Here is a 17,208-nt window from a genome sequence, read left to right as displayed (position 1 = left end):
CAGGAAGGGAACATCTTTTAGTTTTTATTTTAATGTTTCATTATTTTATTTTTGAGAGAGAGAGAGAGAGAGAGAACGCCGGTGGTGGAGGGCAGAGAGTGGGGGAGAGAGAATCCCAAGCAGGCTCCCCACTCAGTATGGAGTCCAACACGGGGCTTGAACCCCCGAACCGTGAGCTCATGACCTGAGCCGAAATCGAGAGTCGGACATTCAACTGACTGAGCCGCCTGGGCGCCCCTAAGGAAGAGAACGTCTTAAATAAACCCAAGGGAGCATTTGCACCACTGAAAAGAGACGGCAGTCAAGCGGACGGCTGACTTCTCAACGAGGATGGCCATTGCTGGCAAGCAGTGGAATAAGGTCTTGGGTGCGCTGGAAGAAACACCATCAACCTTGAATTCCCTTCCTAGGGAAACCTCTTTCTTGCCAGAATGATGGTAAAATACATTTTGAGACACCAGCGAAACATCTGTTACCCTCCGGAATTCTGGATTCATTGAAGGTATTCCTTAGGAGCAAAGGTGAAATAGTGACATTTGCAGGCCGCAGAAATGTCCCAGCTTCCCATCGTGACTTGGTCTTTCTGGTTATTCTGGCTCCAGCCAGGAGCCCTCCAAGGAACCTGGCCAGAGTCGCCTCAGCTGAGCAAGAGATTCTCCCAGTGCTGTGGTCACTTAAGAGATCCCAAGGGTTTCAGGAATTCGGGACCAGGAGCCGAGGGTGCAGAGACCAATATGTATATTTCATATCATTTCACAAAAAGTAGTAAAAATGTAACAGGATTTGAGCGGCACAGTTCATAAGCCTGCGGATTTGTTGTTCTCAGTGACAGGAGCACACGCATTATTTTCAGTCCCCTTCAGAATACTTAGCAAAGACTTGATCCTGTGCTAGGCAAAAAAAAAAAAAAAAAAAAAAAAAGGCCTGCCTCAGCACATTTCTGGAAACCGGGATCACCTAGAACACACATTCTGACTACAACATCCTCAGCAACAAAAGGAAGACTAGAGAAACTCCATATGCTTGACATTTGAAAAACTCCTCTGAATTCTTGAGTCAAAGAAGAAATTCTAATGAGAATCAAAACACTTAAAACCAACTAGTAAGGTAAATATTTTTATCCCAGAATTTGTGGGGCCACTAAAGCAATAGTGAGGGGGGAACTGGTAGCTTTCACGGTTTACAGAATAACGTGACACCGAAAGTGGAAGAAATGAAGTAAGGATAAGAACAGAAATGAGTGCATTAGAAAACAAACACACGGGACAGTCATCGCTGACCGAAAAGAGCAACAAATAAAACAGATCTCTGGCAAGAATAATTTTAAAAAATAAGGAGGAGGGGCACCTGGGTGGCTCAGTCAGTTAAGCGTCTGACTCTTGATTTCGGCTTAGGTCATGATCTGTGGTTTGTGGGTTCAAACCCCACACTGGACTCTATGCTGACAATGCGGACCTGCTTGGGATTCCCATTCTCTCTCTCTCTCTCTCTCTCTCTCTCTCTCTCTCTGAGACCCTCCCTTGCTCAAGCTCACTCTCTCTAAAGAAATAAACTTAAAAAAAATTTTTTTTTAAATAAGGAGGAAAGACGCAGGCGTTATTAGGAATGAAACAGGGGGACATAACTGCCCACACTGCCAAGGTTTCACACGGAGTCAGAGGCTGTTTGATCAGCTCTGTGCTTTCAATCTGAAAACTTAAAGTGGATAAATTTAGAAGGAAAACTTAGCAGAGCTGACCGGAGATCAGTAGGAAATCCGTAAATAGGGGTAGTGCTATATCATCATTAAAGGCATCGAGTCAGGACTTAAAAATCCTCCCCACCCCACAATCTACCCGGAGGGCTTTCCTGGCAGATTGTAACACCACTCTGGAAACAATTCCACCTTTATACAAACTCCTTCAGAGGGTAGGAAAATAGGGAGTACCCTGCTATTTTATGAGACTAGCATAACCTTAGCATCAAAAGCAGACAGGACATACAGTGTGAGAACAGACCTGTCAGGCCACTCCCGCTCAGGAATACAGATGCAAAAAGCAGATAGTTGCTAAACCAACATGAAAAATATAAAAAATGATAGAGTACATCAGGAGAAAGTTTGCAAGGACCCCGTCCTTAGAAAACGTATACATACGTGTACCAAATCACAGACGAGAAGGGGAAAATCATGCTATCATCTTAATTTTAAAACTCATAAAATTCATCAGCCATTCACTGTGAAAGTCTTAGCAAACTTGGAATAATGAGGAGCTTCCAGAGCCTGATTAAGGGCTTCTAGAAGGAAAGAAACCTATAAATGGTAAGTGCTACCATTTAATGCAAAACGTTGAAAATTGATCCCGTAAGAGCAAGACAGGGACACTGGCTGCCCACACTCGTGCTTTATGTTGACGCTGGTGGTCCCAACCAGCACAGTGAGGCGGTAAAAGGAAAGAAAAAGGATGAAGGCTGGGAAGAATTAGGCCATCGTCACTTGCAAGAGATGTGCACACAGAATAAAAAGGAAATGTGTACATAGAAAAAAAAGACCTTTGAGGTGTAGGGAAGGCTTTCCTAGTCATCACAAAAAGCACAAATTACAAAAGAAAATACCGATAGGTTTCTCCCCATTAAACTTCAGAACATCTCTGTTCATCAAAAGATACCTTAAGGGGGAGCCTGGGTGGCTCAGTCGGTTGAGTGTCTGACTTCTGCTCAGGACACGATCTCGCGGTCCGTGAGTTCGAGCCCCGTGTCAGGCTCTGTGCTGACAGCTCGGAGCCTGGAGCCTGCTTCAGATTCTGTGTCTCCCTCTCTCTCTGCCCCTCCCCTGCTCATTCTCTGCCTCTCTCTCTGTCAAAAATAAACATTAAAAAAAAAAAAAAAGATACCTTAAGGAGAGTGAAAAGAAAAGCCACAAATTGGGAGGTAACATTAATGGAACATTATGAACATTAATGCAGGGAACATTAATGAGATTATGGGGCAGTTCCCAGAGCACCAGGACTTGCACCCACACAGCATAAGGCATGACTGTGGAGGCCACACGGGCATCACTCGGTGAAGGGGAAGGAGCTTCGACCGAGGGCCTCACACGTATGAGCGCACTTGGGGATGAGAACCAAAGCAAAACCTAGCCAGTGCCTTCAGCGGACCAATCACATGTGGGCACCCCCCGCCCCGCCACGGAGCGGAATATTATACAACCATAAAAAGGAACACGTTTCCACTGCACGTCAACGCAGGTGAAATCTCCCAAATAAAATGTGGCGTGCGTGAATAGAGCAGGCCGTACAGGATGTGTACATTTATATATAGGTAAGAAAGGCACAGCTGATCGATAGGTTGTGTAAGGCTGCCTCTATGGGGTAGAGGGGGAAGTCGAAGGAAGGGCTAACACGAAATTGATGAGGATTGGGGTGGGACCACCATTGCGGGGGGCACTTCTCCCTGAAAGGCAGCAGTGGCTTTTAGTTTGTTTTTACTTTTTCGCATGTTTGTTTTTGAGGGAGAGACAGAGCACAAGCGGGGGAGGGGCAGAGACAGAGACAGGATCTGAAGCTGACTCTAGGCTCCGAGCTGTCAGCACAGAGCCTAATGCGGGGCTCGAACTCACAGACCCTGAGATCATGACCTGAGCTGATGATGTCAGACACTTAACCGATTGGGCCACCCAGGCTGACAGCCAAGCTGTGGCTTTTAAACATTGTTGTGACTCCATCAGAAGCTACAGGTGCAGGTTGTGTGTCCGTGCTTACTCGTGAGAAACGCCCCGTATCTGTGTGTGACCGAGGTGAAGGACTGGTACAACAGGATCAACCCCTTATATTAGGTGCATTCTCTTTTACTCTTTTGAAAACCGGTTGTGACCCACTAAGTTGATTTGCCACTGACGGTTTGAAAACATTTTATTGCCTAGGTACATAGGCATTTGCTTCTGATTCCTTTTCACATACACCTCTGTTTTATTCACCGTCTGTCAAAAGCAGAAACCACTCAAAGCAAGTGGGGACGGGATGCTGCCAGGGCCTGTGGCTGGAGCAGCAGATGGGCAGGGCTCGTTCCTTGGAGGAAGCCTGTGGACTCCGGGGAGACGTGCTCGAACTTAGCTCGGGAGGCTCCTCGCGAGACCGTGTATGGCGGGGACTTTGGAAAGGTTCTCCGCGGTTTCCTGTCTGGTCCCTTCCCAGCAGGCCAGGCCCAGTGCACTCCCCGGGGTGGGCACCCCCGATGGCTGTCGGCCCTGGCCTTCAGCTCTGTCCAGCTTTGCTGGCGTGGGACAGCACCCTTTGGGTGACTGCCTGTCTTGACATGGGGCCCAGCGTCCTCTCCTTTCTCTCCCCAGCCGCCCAGTGCTCTCCGAGGATGTATCTGAGCCTACCCTGCCTTTCCACAGGTGCCAAGCCAGCTGCCCCCGTCGACCCGTGGGGAGTGCCCACCGGAGCCAGCATACCCTCCGTCTCCAAGGGCTCGGACCCCTGGGCAGCCCCACAGCAGCAGGCCCCCAGTGCTGGGAAAACAGCCGACGCCTGGGCCGCAGCCTCGGCCGCCAAGCCTGTTTCGGCCACTGGTGAGACCTCCCTCTGCCCAGGCTCCGAGGGCCCCTTTGGGCCCCATGCCTTCCCCTCTTCTGGCTCTGTGGCGTGGGATCTGTGGGTTTGCCTACATTTGCTGCTGCTACCCCATCACCTACAGCCTTTGTCCCCAGTCTCCCGATGCCACAAGCCCACCGTGAAGGGTGAGCTCACAGGTCTTCTGGGCACCGTGCCTCTGTCCAGAGGGAGCTTCCCGAGGGGGTCTGGGCAGGCTACCCTCTGGGCGCTCCTTCCAGTAGCTTCCTACAGGCTCTATCCAAGTCTCGAAACCTAGCTCCCAAGTACCTCCACCCACGTTAGCGCCTCCTTCAGTCTGGGGTTGGGGCAGGCGGGAGCAGTCGCAGGCAGGCGCCCCCACACCATGTCCTGGGAGGCCAGGATCCTCGGCCTGGCCCCCTCCCAGACCACCAGGTGACCCTGAGCCCCGTGCGATGGGGTAGACCTCTCCCCTCCTGCTCCCAGCACACCCCTGGGTTGTAGACTGGACGGCAGAATCGCGGGGTCATGTTGATGTGCCCACAGTCACCGGCCTCTTATGTTCACCCAGGGGCCTTTGATCTCTTCAGTAATTTGAATGGTACAATTAAAGATGACTTTTCTGAATTTGACAACCTCCGAACTTCAAAAAGAACAGGTATGTGAAAGATGGTAGTCGTTTCCATAACGTCTGTGCCTTTGACCAGCCCAGTTGTTGCAGAAATAATCGGCTTTCAAGACCTATCGACTTCCTGCATTTTGTTGTGTTTTGGTCTCGGGAGCTGTAAGTGGCTGATTGCAGGAATTCACACATTGGCAGTGAAAAGTCATGCGGTTGGGTTTTTCTTTCACCCCGTCCTGGTGTCGGGCCTGGGTTTCCTGTCTCATTCACCTCTCTGCCTCGGCCCCGCCCCCAAACCCCAGAGGCTGCCTGCACGAGCCCCAGCCCAGCATGGGCCCCCGGTGTCCAGCCTGAGCCGCTATGACTGTCTTCTTTCCTCCGGAGTCCCCACTCCCCAAGCTGCCCCTTTTGCAGACAGCCTGAGCTCTGGGCCTGGACACGGTGTCTCTGCCCGACTTCGTCACCCCCGTTGTGGCTCTCACCCAGTGCCTGTCAGAGGCCCAGGCCCAGTGCCCCCGGGGCTGGCGGGGCATCAGGGCAGGTAGGGTACAGAGAGACCGGACCAGGGGGAGGGGGCCGAGGCCAGAGGCCAGGGACAGAGCCAGGCTGTCTCTGTCCGTCTCCGGCCACGCCTCCCAGCTACATAGAGCAACTTCTCTCCTTTCTCTTTCCTCTCTCAGCTTCTCCCCGTGCCCTCCCCGTTCTCCATTTGCCCCCCACCCCACCCCCTTCCTCCCTCCCACCTCCTCCCACCCCTTCCCCCAGCTACAGCTACAGGCCTGGCTGGCCCTGGTCTAAGGTACGAGCAGCCTGGTGCCCCGGGTCACCCCTCGGGCCCCCTCTCAGCTCAGGGGACCAGAGGCCACATAGAACGTGCTGCTTCTTGGGGTCTTTCTTTCGCTGCGTTAAAAAAACAAAATGCCATGCGTGTCCTCTGCGGGCCAACTTACAACCTAACTGTCCTGGCCCACCCACACGTGCCTCAGCGAGAAGGCGGTGTGGCTTCTTTGTGTGGACATCGTTCCGTGGACTTGCAAAATAGGTACCCCCAATTCTAGAGCTATTTCCCCTGCAGAAAATTTGGGAAAGTTTGTGGAAGGAAATGAAAATCATCTGTAATCCTTCCACCCACCCCAGCCGCTGTGTATGTTTTCTGGGCTCTGTGTATACGGTCTTTTTTGTTTAGCTCATACTGTCCGATGGAGTTGGGTCCTCCCCCCTCTCCTCCTTTACAGAAGAACAACGGATTGAAAAATGGAAAAATTTTTCTCAGGACATAAAAAAAAAAAAGACTTTAGCAACTATTCCATCGCTGTGTAATATTCTGCTTGCATTGCTCAGCGGTAATTTATTTGATCTGTAACTTTTGGGAGGACATTTTAGGTTGATTCCAGGTTTCGCTCAAGTAAATAATGCTGCTGTGAACAGCCTGGTGCTTACATCCCTGTTCACATTTCGCATTATTTCCCAAGACTGGATTCCTAGAAATGGGATTACCGAGTGGAGAGTATGACCATTTTTAAGAACCCTTAACCCCATTGCCGCGTTGCATCTTGGCCAAGCACACTGCGTTCCCACCAGCCTGTCTCAGTACACCCTCTGTTGGCTGAATTTTTGAAAATAATTTGCTTTCTTCTCCATCAAGAAATTCACGTTCATTGTAGAAAATGGACAGTGAACACACACCAAAAAGTAAGCTGCTCGTGCCCAGCCAGCAACCTGAAGGAGCACCCCGGTATTTTGGCGGGGGGGAGTCATGCTGTCTGCGTTGTCTTGTCACCTGCTTGTTTTCACGTAACGTTGTGATACGGCTCTTCCCTCATCATCGCGTCTTCTGTCCCTGCGCTCTGGGTTTGGTTACGTGAACCGGGGGTCCTGGGAGCTGCCCCTGTGGCCGACTGTCCCCGGTCGGGTCTGTTGGAAACGGCCCTGCACCGAACATCCCGTCTTCTGCGTGGCCACGCGGGGTGCCCCCCGGAATGCCTGTGTCTCGCTTGGGACTCTCCTGGGGTTGGCGTCTCGGGGCCCCACCCTCCGCTCTCACTGTGCCCGCGTGTGTCCCTATCTTGCAGCTGAGGCAGTGGCCTCTCCACCGTCCCAAAACAACGGAACTACAAGCCCCGACCCCTTTGAGTCTCAGCCCCTGACCGCCGCCTCGAGCAAGCCCAGCAGCTCCCGGAAAACCCCAGAGTCCTTCCTGGGCCCCAACGCGGCCCTGGTGAACCTGGACTCGCTGGTGACCAGGCCAGCCCCGCCAGCCCAGTCCCTCAACCCGTTCCTGGCACCAGGTATGCGCACCTCCCGGCCGCCCTTCCTGAGAACGGGTTTGGGGCAGGCCTTGGGCCCTGACCTCTCCTCCATCCCTCGGGGGGCGCTTCCTGCCATGTCCCACACGGTGGTGCCAGATGCTCAGAGGCATGGCCTCAATTGCTGGGCTTCAGCGGGCAGGGGTGTGAACGCCGGTGTGCAGTGGTGGGGTGGGGGCTGGCAGACGGCCCCTCTCCTCAGGTAGACCGAGACCCCTGAGCGGAAGCTGTCCCTGACGCGGTGCCCTTGGCCAGGGAGACCCTCCGGCAAGCACCGCCTCCTGGCCGGGCGAGGGCAGTGGTGGGGTGAGGAGGGGCCGGAGTTTGCTGCCCAGCTTTCCACTCTCTGGGGGCCACTTTCCAGGGACCCATGGACCCTCACTTCAGCCCCGCGAGGGGCTGGATTCTGCCTTTCCAGGGCTCGGAACCCCACCTTCCCATCCCTGTGTGTGTCCTCCCTGCCGGCAGGCTCCTTCTAAAGGCCCACTCTCCACCCTCAAAGGCTCCGTGTGGACAAGCCCCCAGCCCTTGCTTTAGCGTCCAGGGCTGCTGTGGCCGGCTTGGCCCTGCCTTCTCTGCCCCTGCACTCACACCCTCAGCTGCCCCGAGCCCCTCTGCTTTCCCTGCCCGGAGCGCCCTCTCTCCGGTGGGAGATCACAGTCCTTCTCGGCACCCAGCCCAGATAACCCTCTCCCTCTGGGGACCAACGCCCCCGAGATTTCCCAGCAAGGCCTTGGGAGCCCCAAGGGCCGGGATGTTATCACATTCAGGGCGTTCAGTCTGAAGCGCACCGCAAGACAGATCTGAAGCCCTGGGCTGCGGCCCCTCATAGAACCCTGCAGAAAAGAGGGACCCCAGGACTTAGAAGAGTTGAGGGTGGGGACCCTGGGGCAGAAGTGGGGTGTGTGGAGGGCCTGGTCCTGCCCAACCCTGTGATGGGCAAGGACGTGGTTGCTCCTTGCTCCCTGTGCAGGATGAGAACCCAGTGTCTAAGCCAGGCTGGCCTTCCCCCCCCTCCCCCCGGTGGCCCGCCATCCCTCCCCCCACCACTCACCCGGCGGCGCCTCGCCATCCCTCCTCAGGGGGCTTCTGCTACCTCTAAGGTGGCCCTGCTCCAGCAGGGCTGATCTGCAGGGTTACCAGGGGCTGGTGCGGGGACGCTGGCTGTGCCCTCAGCAGGGCGTGTGTCTCCCCAGGGTGGGGCAGAGAGCGGGCAGGGCAGCGTCTCCTGGTGGTGACCTGTGGGGGTGCCCTCAGCAGGCAGCCTTCGTGCTCTGGGGCTGGGCTGCTTTGGAGACTCAGTGCTGGCAGCTCTCGCGTTTTTGGCAGAACATCAACGGACATTTTTGCTGAAAGCTGGGGAAAGGTTTTATGACGTATGATAAATTCTGGACATGCTGGGTAAGACATGGCTGCATGCACTTCTTGACTGCGGGGCTTCTCAGAGCCTTTATCATGCCAGCCCTTGGGTCCCAGGGCCCAGCATGGGGACTGCCACCCTCCAGCAGCAGTTCCCAGCTCCCCCTCTGCCCTCCTCATTCCCGGCCCCCCGTGGTCACGGAGCGTGGCACGCGGAACACGGGAGCAGTGCCGGCTGTTCGTCGTGAGGGAGCCCCACGAGCTGGGCACGTTGCTGGCACTGCCCCATTCAGGCTTTGGGACTCTGGATGAGTCCCTTGGCCTCTCACAGCCTCGGTCTCCTCACGCGGACACCGGAGACCCAGCCGGCAGATGCGTGTGCGCGTGCAGAATAGCGTGTGCGAAACAGCGGGCGCCGGGAAGGGCTGTTCCCAGAGGGGTGGACTGCGGAGAGCACGTGCTCCCGGTGGCCGCCAGCTTCCGGCCCTTGGACCTGGGGATGGATGTTGTCCTGACGAGGGCCGCTGTCCCTCCTGCTCTCTCCTCAGGTGCAGCCGCATCCTCGGCCCCTGTCAACCCCTTCCAGGTGAACCAGCCCCAGCCGCTGACGCTGAACCAGCTGCGGGGGAGCCCAGTCCTGGGGACCAGCACGTCCTTTGGGCCGAGCCCGGGGGTGGAGCCCGTGGCTGTGGCCTCCATGACCTCCACAGCCCCGCACCCAGCTCTGGGGGGCAGCGGTTCCTCCCTGACGCCACTGGGCCCCGCCACGATGAACATGGGGGGCAGTGTGGGCATCCCCCCGTCGGCAGCTCAGGCCGCCGGCACAACCAACCCTTTCCTCCTCTAGTGCCCGGGCCTGGGACCCACCACAGAGCGAATGCCCAGAGCACCTGTGCCTGAGGACGCCCAGCAGGGACTCGATTGCAGAAGGGGGGGGTGGGTGTTAGGGCTTTCCACTTCCGGCTTCCTGATAAAAGGGTTGCCTCTACGGCCCCGATCCTCAGACTCGAGCGGCGGCCGGCCTGCTAGACGTCAGACCCGGCACGCGGGTCTCCGCGCCTTCTGAGGCCGCCGCTCGCCCGTCCCTGGCCTGTAGCCCGACCCTTCCCGGTCGCCTCCCCGCGTCCCCCCCACCCCCCACCCCGAGCGTGAGGTCCCGGCTCCTGTGGAGATTGGCCAGCTCTCTGGGGCCTTGGACGAGGGGGCGGGAATTGTCCGTGTCGCCCTTGCCCTGAACCTCAGCCCGAGGGCCTCTGGGACGCTGCCTGGCCCGGGCCTTGGGACAGCCACCGTGTCTTTGCCCCTGACCTCCAGCCCTAGCAGGACCCAGGCAGTCCCAGGTGTGGACGGAATGAAGCACCAGCTCCATGAGACGCTCACCTTTTGGGGACGTGGTTGTGCATATTTTATTTTCCTTTGACTCGTGTGTGAGTTCAAAGTAACCACCACCACCATGGAACAACTCGAATTAAATCCACTAGAGCAAGCTTTAAACTAATCTGAGCATAACCCCGCCACGTGGCTCTATGCTTGTATACGTTTGCACATATTTTGTTTAGTACAGTTTCATATTTGAGTTTGCAGAATTATCTAATAGTCTTTTTTTGGCTAATATTTTTATAACGTGGTTCTTATTTAACTGTCTAGTTTTGATAGAATTTACCAGGTCTGGCTCAATTAAGATATTGGCACGTGTCATGTTAGTGGTTTAAATGCTCTTATTTATGGTTTTAACTCTAAGAAAATTTAAATAGGAAGAGACAAAAAAAATGCCTTATGGAAAAACTAAAGCAGATTCTTTATAGGGAAAAATATGGGAATTTGATTACACATAAAAGATGATGTTTATTTAAAAAAAACAAAACCTACAACAGCAACAACGACAACATCCCAGCCTCCAGTTGCCTTTTCCTTTCTTTCACTCCCTTTTTTTGGTGACTTCCCAAACTGATTGATTTGTAGCCTTTTGGGCTAGATCCTGACAGAGGCTATTTTTCTTACCAATACACCACCGTCAAGAAAGTTAAAGAAAAAAAAAAAAATCCAATGTATGAATGTGACTCACCAGTTTGTATCGGCTAATTCCCTTTTGTAACTGAAGGCACGCGCAGATCGACAAAGGACTTCCGTTGGCAGTGGAAATCTGAAACGGAAGAGGCGTCTTGAACCTTGTGTCTGTGATCTCCTCTGTCTTAATCCGCACTCAGGGTGAAGATGGGGACGGCGTGGAGATGGCGGGTGTCTGGGGGTGCCCGTGGCTCCCTGGGGACAGCCTCCGGGCCCAGAGGGGTGAGGGACCGGGGCTGGCCCTGACCCACCCGGCTGCGAACCCCAGACACACACACTGCAGACTTAAAAATAATCATCTCTTATTTTGGAGAGGAGGGGGAAAAAAAAGTCCTTCTCACACAATAGATTTTTAACAAACGTGCACTAATCTCACCCCCCCCCCTGCTTCCCCCCGCCCCCCACCACTGTAAGAAAAGTATGAAGTCATGAAATAAAGACCAGAAAGGATGCGCTTCTCCCCAGGGAAGGGGGCCCCCCCCACCAAATCCCGCATCTGGTCAGCCTGCCTGGCGGGCGTTCCGGTCTTCCTTTCCGCCCTGGACTTTTCGACCCCGACACCAAGGGCAGCGGACCCCGCCCCCGGCCATCCTTCGCCCCCTCGCTGGTTCCAGGAGGAGATGTGACCCTGAGCACCGCCCTGAGAGCCGTAAGATGCCCGGTGGCGAGTGGGCGGAGTCAGAATTGCCTTCTCAGGCCACTCCTGTTTGCTGTTTTTACAAGCTCACCGTGCTGCTCCGAGAGGCCGTCCTCCGGCCCCAGGAGCCACCGCCGGAGCTCCTAACCGGCCACACCTCGGCCAGAGCCGGAGGCCCGGGGCTGGACCACGGGCCCCGGCGGCGTCTGGCCTCTTCCGACCTGGGGGAGGGGCCTCTGCAGGCCGCTTCCCCAGGGAGGTGCTTTCACTCGTATGGTGCGAGCCCGGACCCCGTCACAGGCCAGCAGACCAAACCTGACTACTTGGCCAGTGATTCTTGGTCACAGTCAAGACCCCTTCCTGACGTGACTTTGAGGCCCCCACATGGTAGCCACTGGGCCACCGAGGCCCCAGGAGACCCCCGTCCCTCCCCGCCTCCCGGCCCAGGCCCGTCCCAGGCGCCTCGTCCCTGTTGCCTGCTGCACTGATCATGAAGCCACCGGCCGCTGCCACACGTGTAACACACATGCCCTCACGCCCCCTCCCGATGGGCACCGTGGTAGGGGTGTCACCCAGCCCTTTTCTCAGTCCCAGGGGCCGGTGGCTGGTTTTGAACTTGTGTTGACTATTGATACTTATTTACTGTACAAATATAATTTATCATTTGTATCATGATGCGGTTTCTGGCTGTGTCCTTCCCTCACCCCCATCTGCACGTCAGTCCCGCCACGCAGGAGAGGGGTGGGCAGGAGCAGGGGGAACGGTGGCGAGGTGCATGCCCCGTGAGGGCCCCTCGCCCCAAATTCTGCCCCGGGGCAGCCCTGCACACGCACCTCTCGGCCGAAGACCTGGCCTGGCGTCCGCTCCGGGAGCAGGACTCAGCAGGGACCCTGGGGAGGGTTTGCCTGAGTCCAGAGCAGCTGGGAGCGCCCCTCTGCCAGGGTGCCCTGGGTTACGCTGCGTCGAAAGCCACCTGTCCGTGGCATGACAACCCGCTTACTTCTTACAGAGTCCAGTGCCTGGTTGGTCGGGCGGCTCTCCAAGCAGTGATCGGGGACCCCAGCTGCTCCTTCTCGCTACACTGCCATCTTCGACACACGTGGCCCTGAGGTCTGCGGGGAAGGCAGTGAGCGAGCAGAGCGAGGAGTGTGAGGTTTCACGAGGGCCAAGTCTGGCGGTGGCTTCTCCCCGAACCCTCGCCAGCACCGGCCCCAGGGCTCCAGCTAGGAGCAGGGAAAGGGGGGAATGCAGGCTTCCTTTGTGCCCTGGGGGACGGGATGTGAGTTGGGTTAACGTGGCTGGTCTGTCACAGCAGGCCTTGTGGCCACCAAATGCAGATTTCATCCTTTTGCACATAGAGTGTACCCCTACCCCCGAGGGCAGCATCCTAGGGTCGCACACAGAACCACCAGAGAGCGTATGTGGGGGTAATTTGTTACACGGCAGTAGAGAACAAGCATACACAGAATTCTGCCCTATTTCCTTGCTGTCTTACCCTCATATTGTTCCAACTTCCTGCAGCCCCTGTTGAGGCCATTTGGGATAACGGGAGGAGCGTCACCCCCTAAACCTGATACTTCCCGGGAGGCTACTTGTCCCGATGAGAAGTTTTACTAGGACTTTAGTGTCCCAACCAGTTTTGTTTCTTCCCTCTTCCCGTCTGTTTCTTATCTGTTCCCCCAAGTCCCATCGGCTTCTAGAAACCAATTCCTTTTCCAACCTCTCCATGCCCCCAAAGTTCTGGATTCGCCGTTTCTGTCATTCAGCTTTCCTGAGCTCACCGCTTCACTGTGCTAGCTTTCCAAGTGCAAGGATCGCTCAAGGGAGGTTTGAAATGGGTCGGGCCTATGAGTGGTGAACGAACATCTTTCAAACCTACGTTTCTTTGGCCAGAACAACTCACAGGGACCCACCTGTGTACCACGGGGCCCTGGGAAAACGCAGTCTTCTTGTGAGCCGAGGAGAAAAAGGAGATGTTCTAGTGAGCACACAGCTTTCTCACGGTGGAGGACAGAGGGAACAGCGAGGGGTGACCTCGGGGCCATCCCCTTTGACTGTTCTTTGTGTGGATGGTCACAGATCTCCACCCTGCTTCCCCAGTTCCCAGGCACAGAATACCCTCAGCTTCTGAAGTTTCTAGCATCCTCCTGACTGGGAAGAGGCACGAGGCAGCTTTCTGAGGAGATGGTCACATTCTACACCTTGACAAGGAGGATGAAGGGTACGCATTGGTGGAAACTCAGCGCGTGCGTGAAAATTAAGATTTCTGCATTTCATTGCACGTAAATGTCCCCTCAAAAGAAATGGCACCTGAAAAACAAGTACCGAACCCTAGTTAAGGAGAGGCGTGCTGACATGTTGCAGAAGGAGGTGTAGTGATGTCTGAGGTCTATTTTGCACTAAAACTTGGACGGATGGAAGGGGGAAGGCGAACGCAAGGGTGGGGAGATGGCGACAGGAGTCTAGGCGGCTAATATGCAGCCGGCCATTCACTGGGACATTCCAGCTTTTTCCATGTTTAAACATGTTAATAAGAAAATGTTGATAAATTAAAAAACTGCAAAACAGAGGCACCTGGGTGGCTCAGTCGGTTGAGCATCTGACTTCAGCTCAGGTCACAATCTCACAGCTCGTGAGTTCGAGCCCCGCGTCGGGCTCTGTGCTGACAGCTCGGACTCTGGAGCCTGCTTCGGATTCTGTGTCTCCCTCTCTCTCTGCCCCTCCCCTGCTCATGCTCTCTCTCTCTCTCAAAAATAAACATTAAAAAAATTTTTTTAACTGCAAAATGGAAGAGGACGAGAGGAGGGTGAAGCACGCTACGTCATCGGTGCTGGCACGCTGGGCCTGATGGGAGGGGTTCGGCCCCTCAGAGCTACAGGAAGGTGAGGAGGAGAGAGGAGAGGCATGTGGAGGGCCCGGGTTTCACTGGGTGCAGCTGTTCGCAAGCCAAGAGCCGCGTGGAGCTCAAACTCACAAACCCCAAGATGAAGAGTCCCATGCTCTTCTGACTGAGCCACCCAGGCGCCGTCTTGGATCATTTCCTTCTCCTCGTGAGCCCTGCAGCTGAGGGTGAGGGCTCCTGGAGGTTGGAAGAGGGACAAAGACGTGGAGGAGTTTTCTCTGAGATGCCGGCAGAGCTGGCTGGGGAGAGCGGGGTCCGCCTGCAGCCGCGAGGCAGCCCTGGCCGCGGACCGAGCCTGGCAGTCCTGTCCTGGCCTCTGTGACCATGCCCCGGCCCCGCAGCACCGCGCGGGCCCAGGGCTAGCTTTCATAGGGCCCAGGATGGCCGGGTGAGGACACGGGAGGGGACACGGGCACAGCAGTTGAGGGCATCGGATGAACGTGCCTGTAGTGACAACTGTGACTTTTTTTTTTTTTTCTTTAACTTACATCCAAATCAGTTCGCATCTAGCGCAACAATGATTTCAGGAGTAGATTCCTTAGCGCCCCTCCCCCATTGAGCCCATCCCCCCTCCCACCACCCCTCCCGTAACCCTCCGTTTGTTCTCCATATTTATGAGTCTCTTCTGTTTTGTCCCCCTTCCTGTTTTTGTATTATTTTTGCTTCCCTTCCCTTATGTTCATCTGTTTTGTCTCTTAAAGTCCTCGTATGAGTGAAGTCATACGATATTTGTCTTTCTCTGACTCATTTCACTTAGCACAATACCCTCCAGTTCCACCCACGTAGTTGCAAATGGCAAGATGTCATTCTTTTTGATTGCCGAGTAATACTCCATTGTAAATATAGACCACATCTTCTTTATCCATTCATCCATCGACATCTGGGCTCTTTCCATTCTTTGCCTATTGTCGATAGTGCTGCTAGAAACACGGGGGTGCATGTGTCCCTTCGAAACAGCACACCTGTATCCCTTGGATAAATGCCTAGTAGTGCAGTTGCTGGGTCCTAGGGTAGTTCTGTTTTTAGTTTCTTGAGGAACCTCCATACTGTTTTCTAGAGCGGCTGCACCAGTTCACATTCCCAGACAACTGTGAGTTCTGAACTGGGCAGGGAGGAAAGGAGAGGAGGGGCTGATGGCCGGCACGAAGGGGGTGGTGGGCAGCTTGGAGGACCCGGATGCAATGGACTGTTGAGGGGGGACCGCAGGAAAGGAACCACAAGGTGGGGAGGGAGTGGGCTGGGAGGGGGAAGCCTGGGTGGCTCTCTTGGAGGCACTGGTAACAAGAAACAGGTGGTGGGATGGGCGGCTGCTGAGGGGCAAGGCCAAGGTCACGGCAAGGGAGGAGGCTGAGGAAGAGGCCAAGTCGTGGGAAGGGTCATCTGCGTAGGTGGTGAAGTTGTCACGATTAGCTGGAGGGGCGCCTGGGTGGCTCAGTCGGTTGAGCGTCCCAACTCTTGATTTCGGCTCAGGTTGTGACCACACCGTCAAGGGATGGGGCCCAACGTCGGGCTTTGCTCTGGTAGGATGGAGCCTGATGGGAATTTCTCTCTTTCCCTCTCTCTCTGCCCCTTCCCCACTTGTGATTGCTCTCTCTCTCTCTCAAAATAAACTTAAGAAAAAAGAATAGCCGGAGAAAAAGGCCGAGGGCAAGGTAGTCAGGTCTCTGGTGGACGTCAGTCCTGGGGGCTGGGACACGAAGGCGGAAATGCTGCTGGGAGCCAGGACGAAGCTCATCTCTGGGCCCGTGGGACATGGCGTGTGGCAGCAAAAAGACACCGTTTAAGAGGGCTGTGAGCATAAGCGGCCAGGACTTGTTGGGGGGGGGGGGAAGGGTGTGGCCAGGGACAGTGCGGGTTTCAGCACAGGACAGAGGTGGAGGGAACTTTGCATTCAGAGAAGAGGCTCAGTATCCTAGGAATTTTGCTGACGACAGACCACACGTTCCAGAGCACACAGGGAGCTGGGGGCTGGGGCCGGGGGTGCCCGGGCAGCACAAAGTTCTGGTGCAGAGAGAACTGAGTGAGGTAAAGGACAGAACGGGGTCGGCTCAGTAGTGTCGGAGGCCAGGTTCCAATTGCAGGGCAGTGTGTAGGGGCGAGGCTGGTGGCCTTCAGGCCGGGAGCCAGGGGGTTACCAAGAGCTGGGCGCAGGCACCTTGCGGCTTCCCTTAAATCAGGCCCATGCAGCGCCAGGCGGCGAGGAACCCCGGGCGAGCTCTGGCTCCCGTCCCCAGGCTGAGGGCAGGCTGGGTGACCACCAAGCCACGGGGACCTGTGCGTTGAGAGGGCTCAGCTCCCAAAGTGCGGGCTGCTGGGCTGCACGGCGCACCCTCCTGTCCCGTGGGAGACCAGAAAGCTGGGATTCCGGCACCTCCCCACCTCTGGGAGGACTGCAGCCCAGTCGTCTGGGCTGCGGGGTTGGGGGCCGGCAGAGGGCAGGACGGGAGGCCCCTCCTTGCAGCTCCTACCGACGGGGCTCTGTCTTCTTGCCAAGGGAAGCAGGCGGTCACACCCCACAGCGGGCACCGTGGCCGGGCACCCAGCAAGCCCGGCCCGGCCCGGGGGACACACCTGTGTTAGGGATGAGCATGTCGAGGCGAAGAAAAGGCCGCACAGCCACGAGTGGCAGAACCGGGCTTGGAGCGAGGCTCACAGCCTAGGTGGCTGTCCCGCCGGCCGTGCCTCTCTCGGGGCAGCTTCAGTCCCTTCGCCGGACAGGGTCGGGGGAGGGGCCAAAGGGGAGAGGAGGCAGCTCCAGGCCCGGG

The 17,208-nt window shown here is 55.8% G+C and overlaps 1 protein-coding gene across 5 annotated transcripts in view; it reads left to right on the top strand.

Annotated features, from left to right (window-relative positions):
- Nucleotides 1-12,201, top strand: part of EPN2 (epsin 2) — an 86,849-nt gene extending 74,648 nt beyond the window's left edge. For 4 of the 5 annotated variants that reach the window (XM_042914450.1, XM_042914452.1, XM_042914451.1 and 1 more), the window contains 4 exons: nt 4,376-4,549; nt 5,122-5,208; nt 7,245-7,460; nt 9,386-9,774. In XM_042914450.1, the coding sequence (XP_042770384.1) occupies nt 4,376-4,549; nt 5,122-5,208; nt 7,245-7,460; nt 9,386-9,684 (776 nt within the window). In that variant the 3' untranslated portion in view covers nt 9,685-9,774. Of the gene's footprint in view, nt 1-4,375; nt 4,550-5,121; nt 5,209-7,244; nt 7,461-9,385 lie in introns of all 5 variants that reach the window. The other variant, XM_042914454.1, reaches the window with a different exon arrangement.
- Nucleotides 12,202-17,208: the final 5,007 nt, after the last annotated feature.

Source organism: Panthera leo, chromosome E1 (genome assembly GCF_018350215.1).
Source record: "Panthera leo isolate Ple1 chromosome E1, P.leo_Ple1_pat1.1, whole genome shotgun sequence".
NCBI classification, from domain to species: domain Eukaryota; kingdom Metazoa; phylum Chordata; class Mammalia; order Carnivora; family Felidae; genus Panthera; species Panthera leo.
This window is presented reverse-complemented; position numbering and strand designations above follow the sequence as displayed.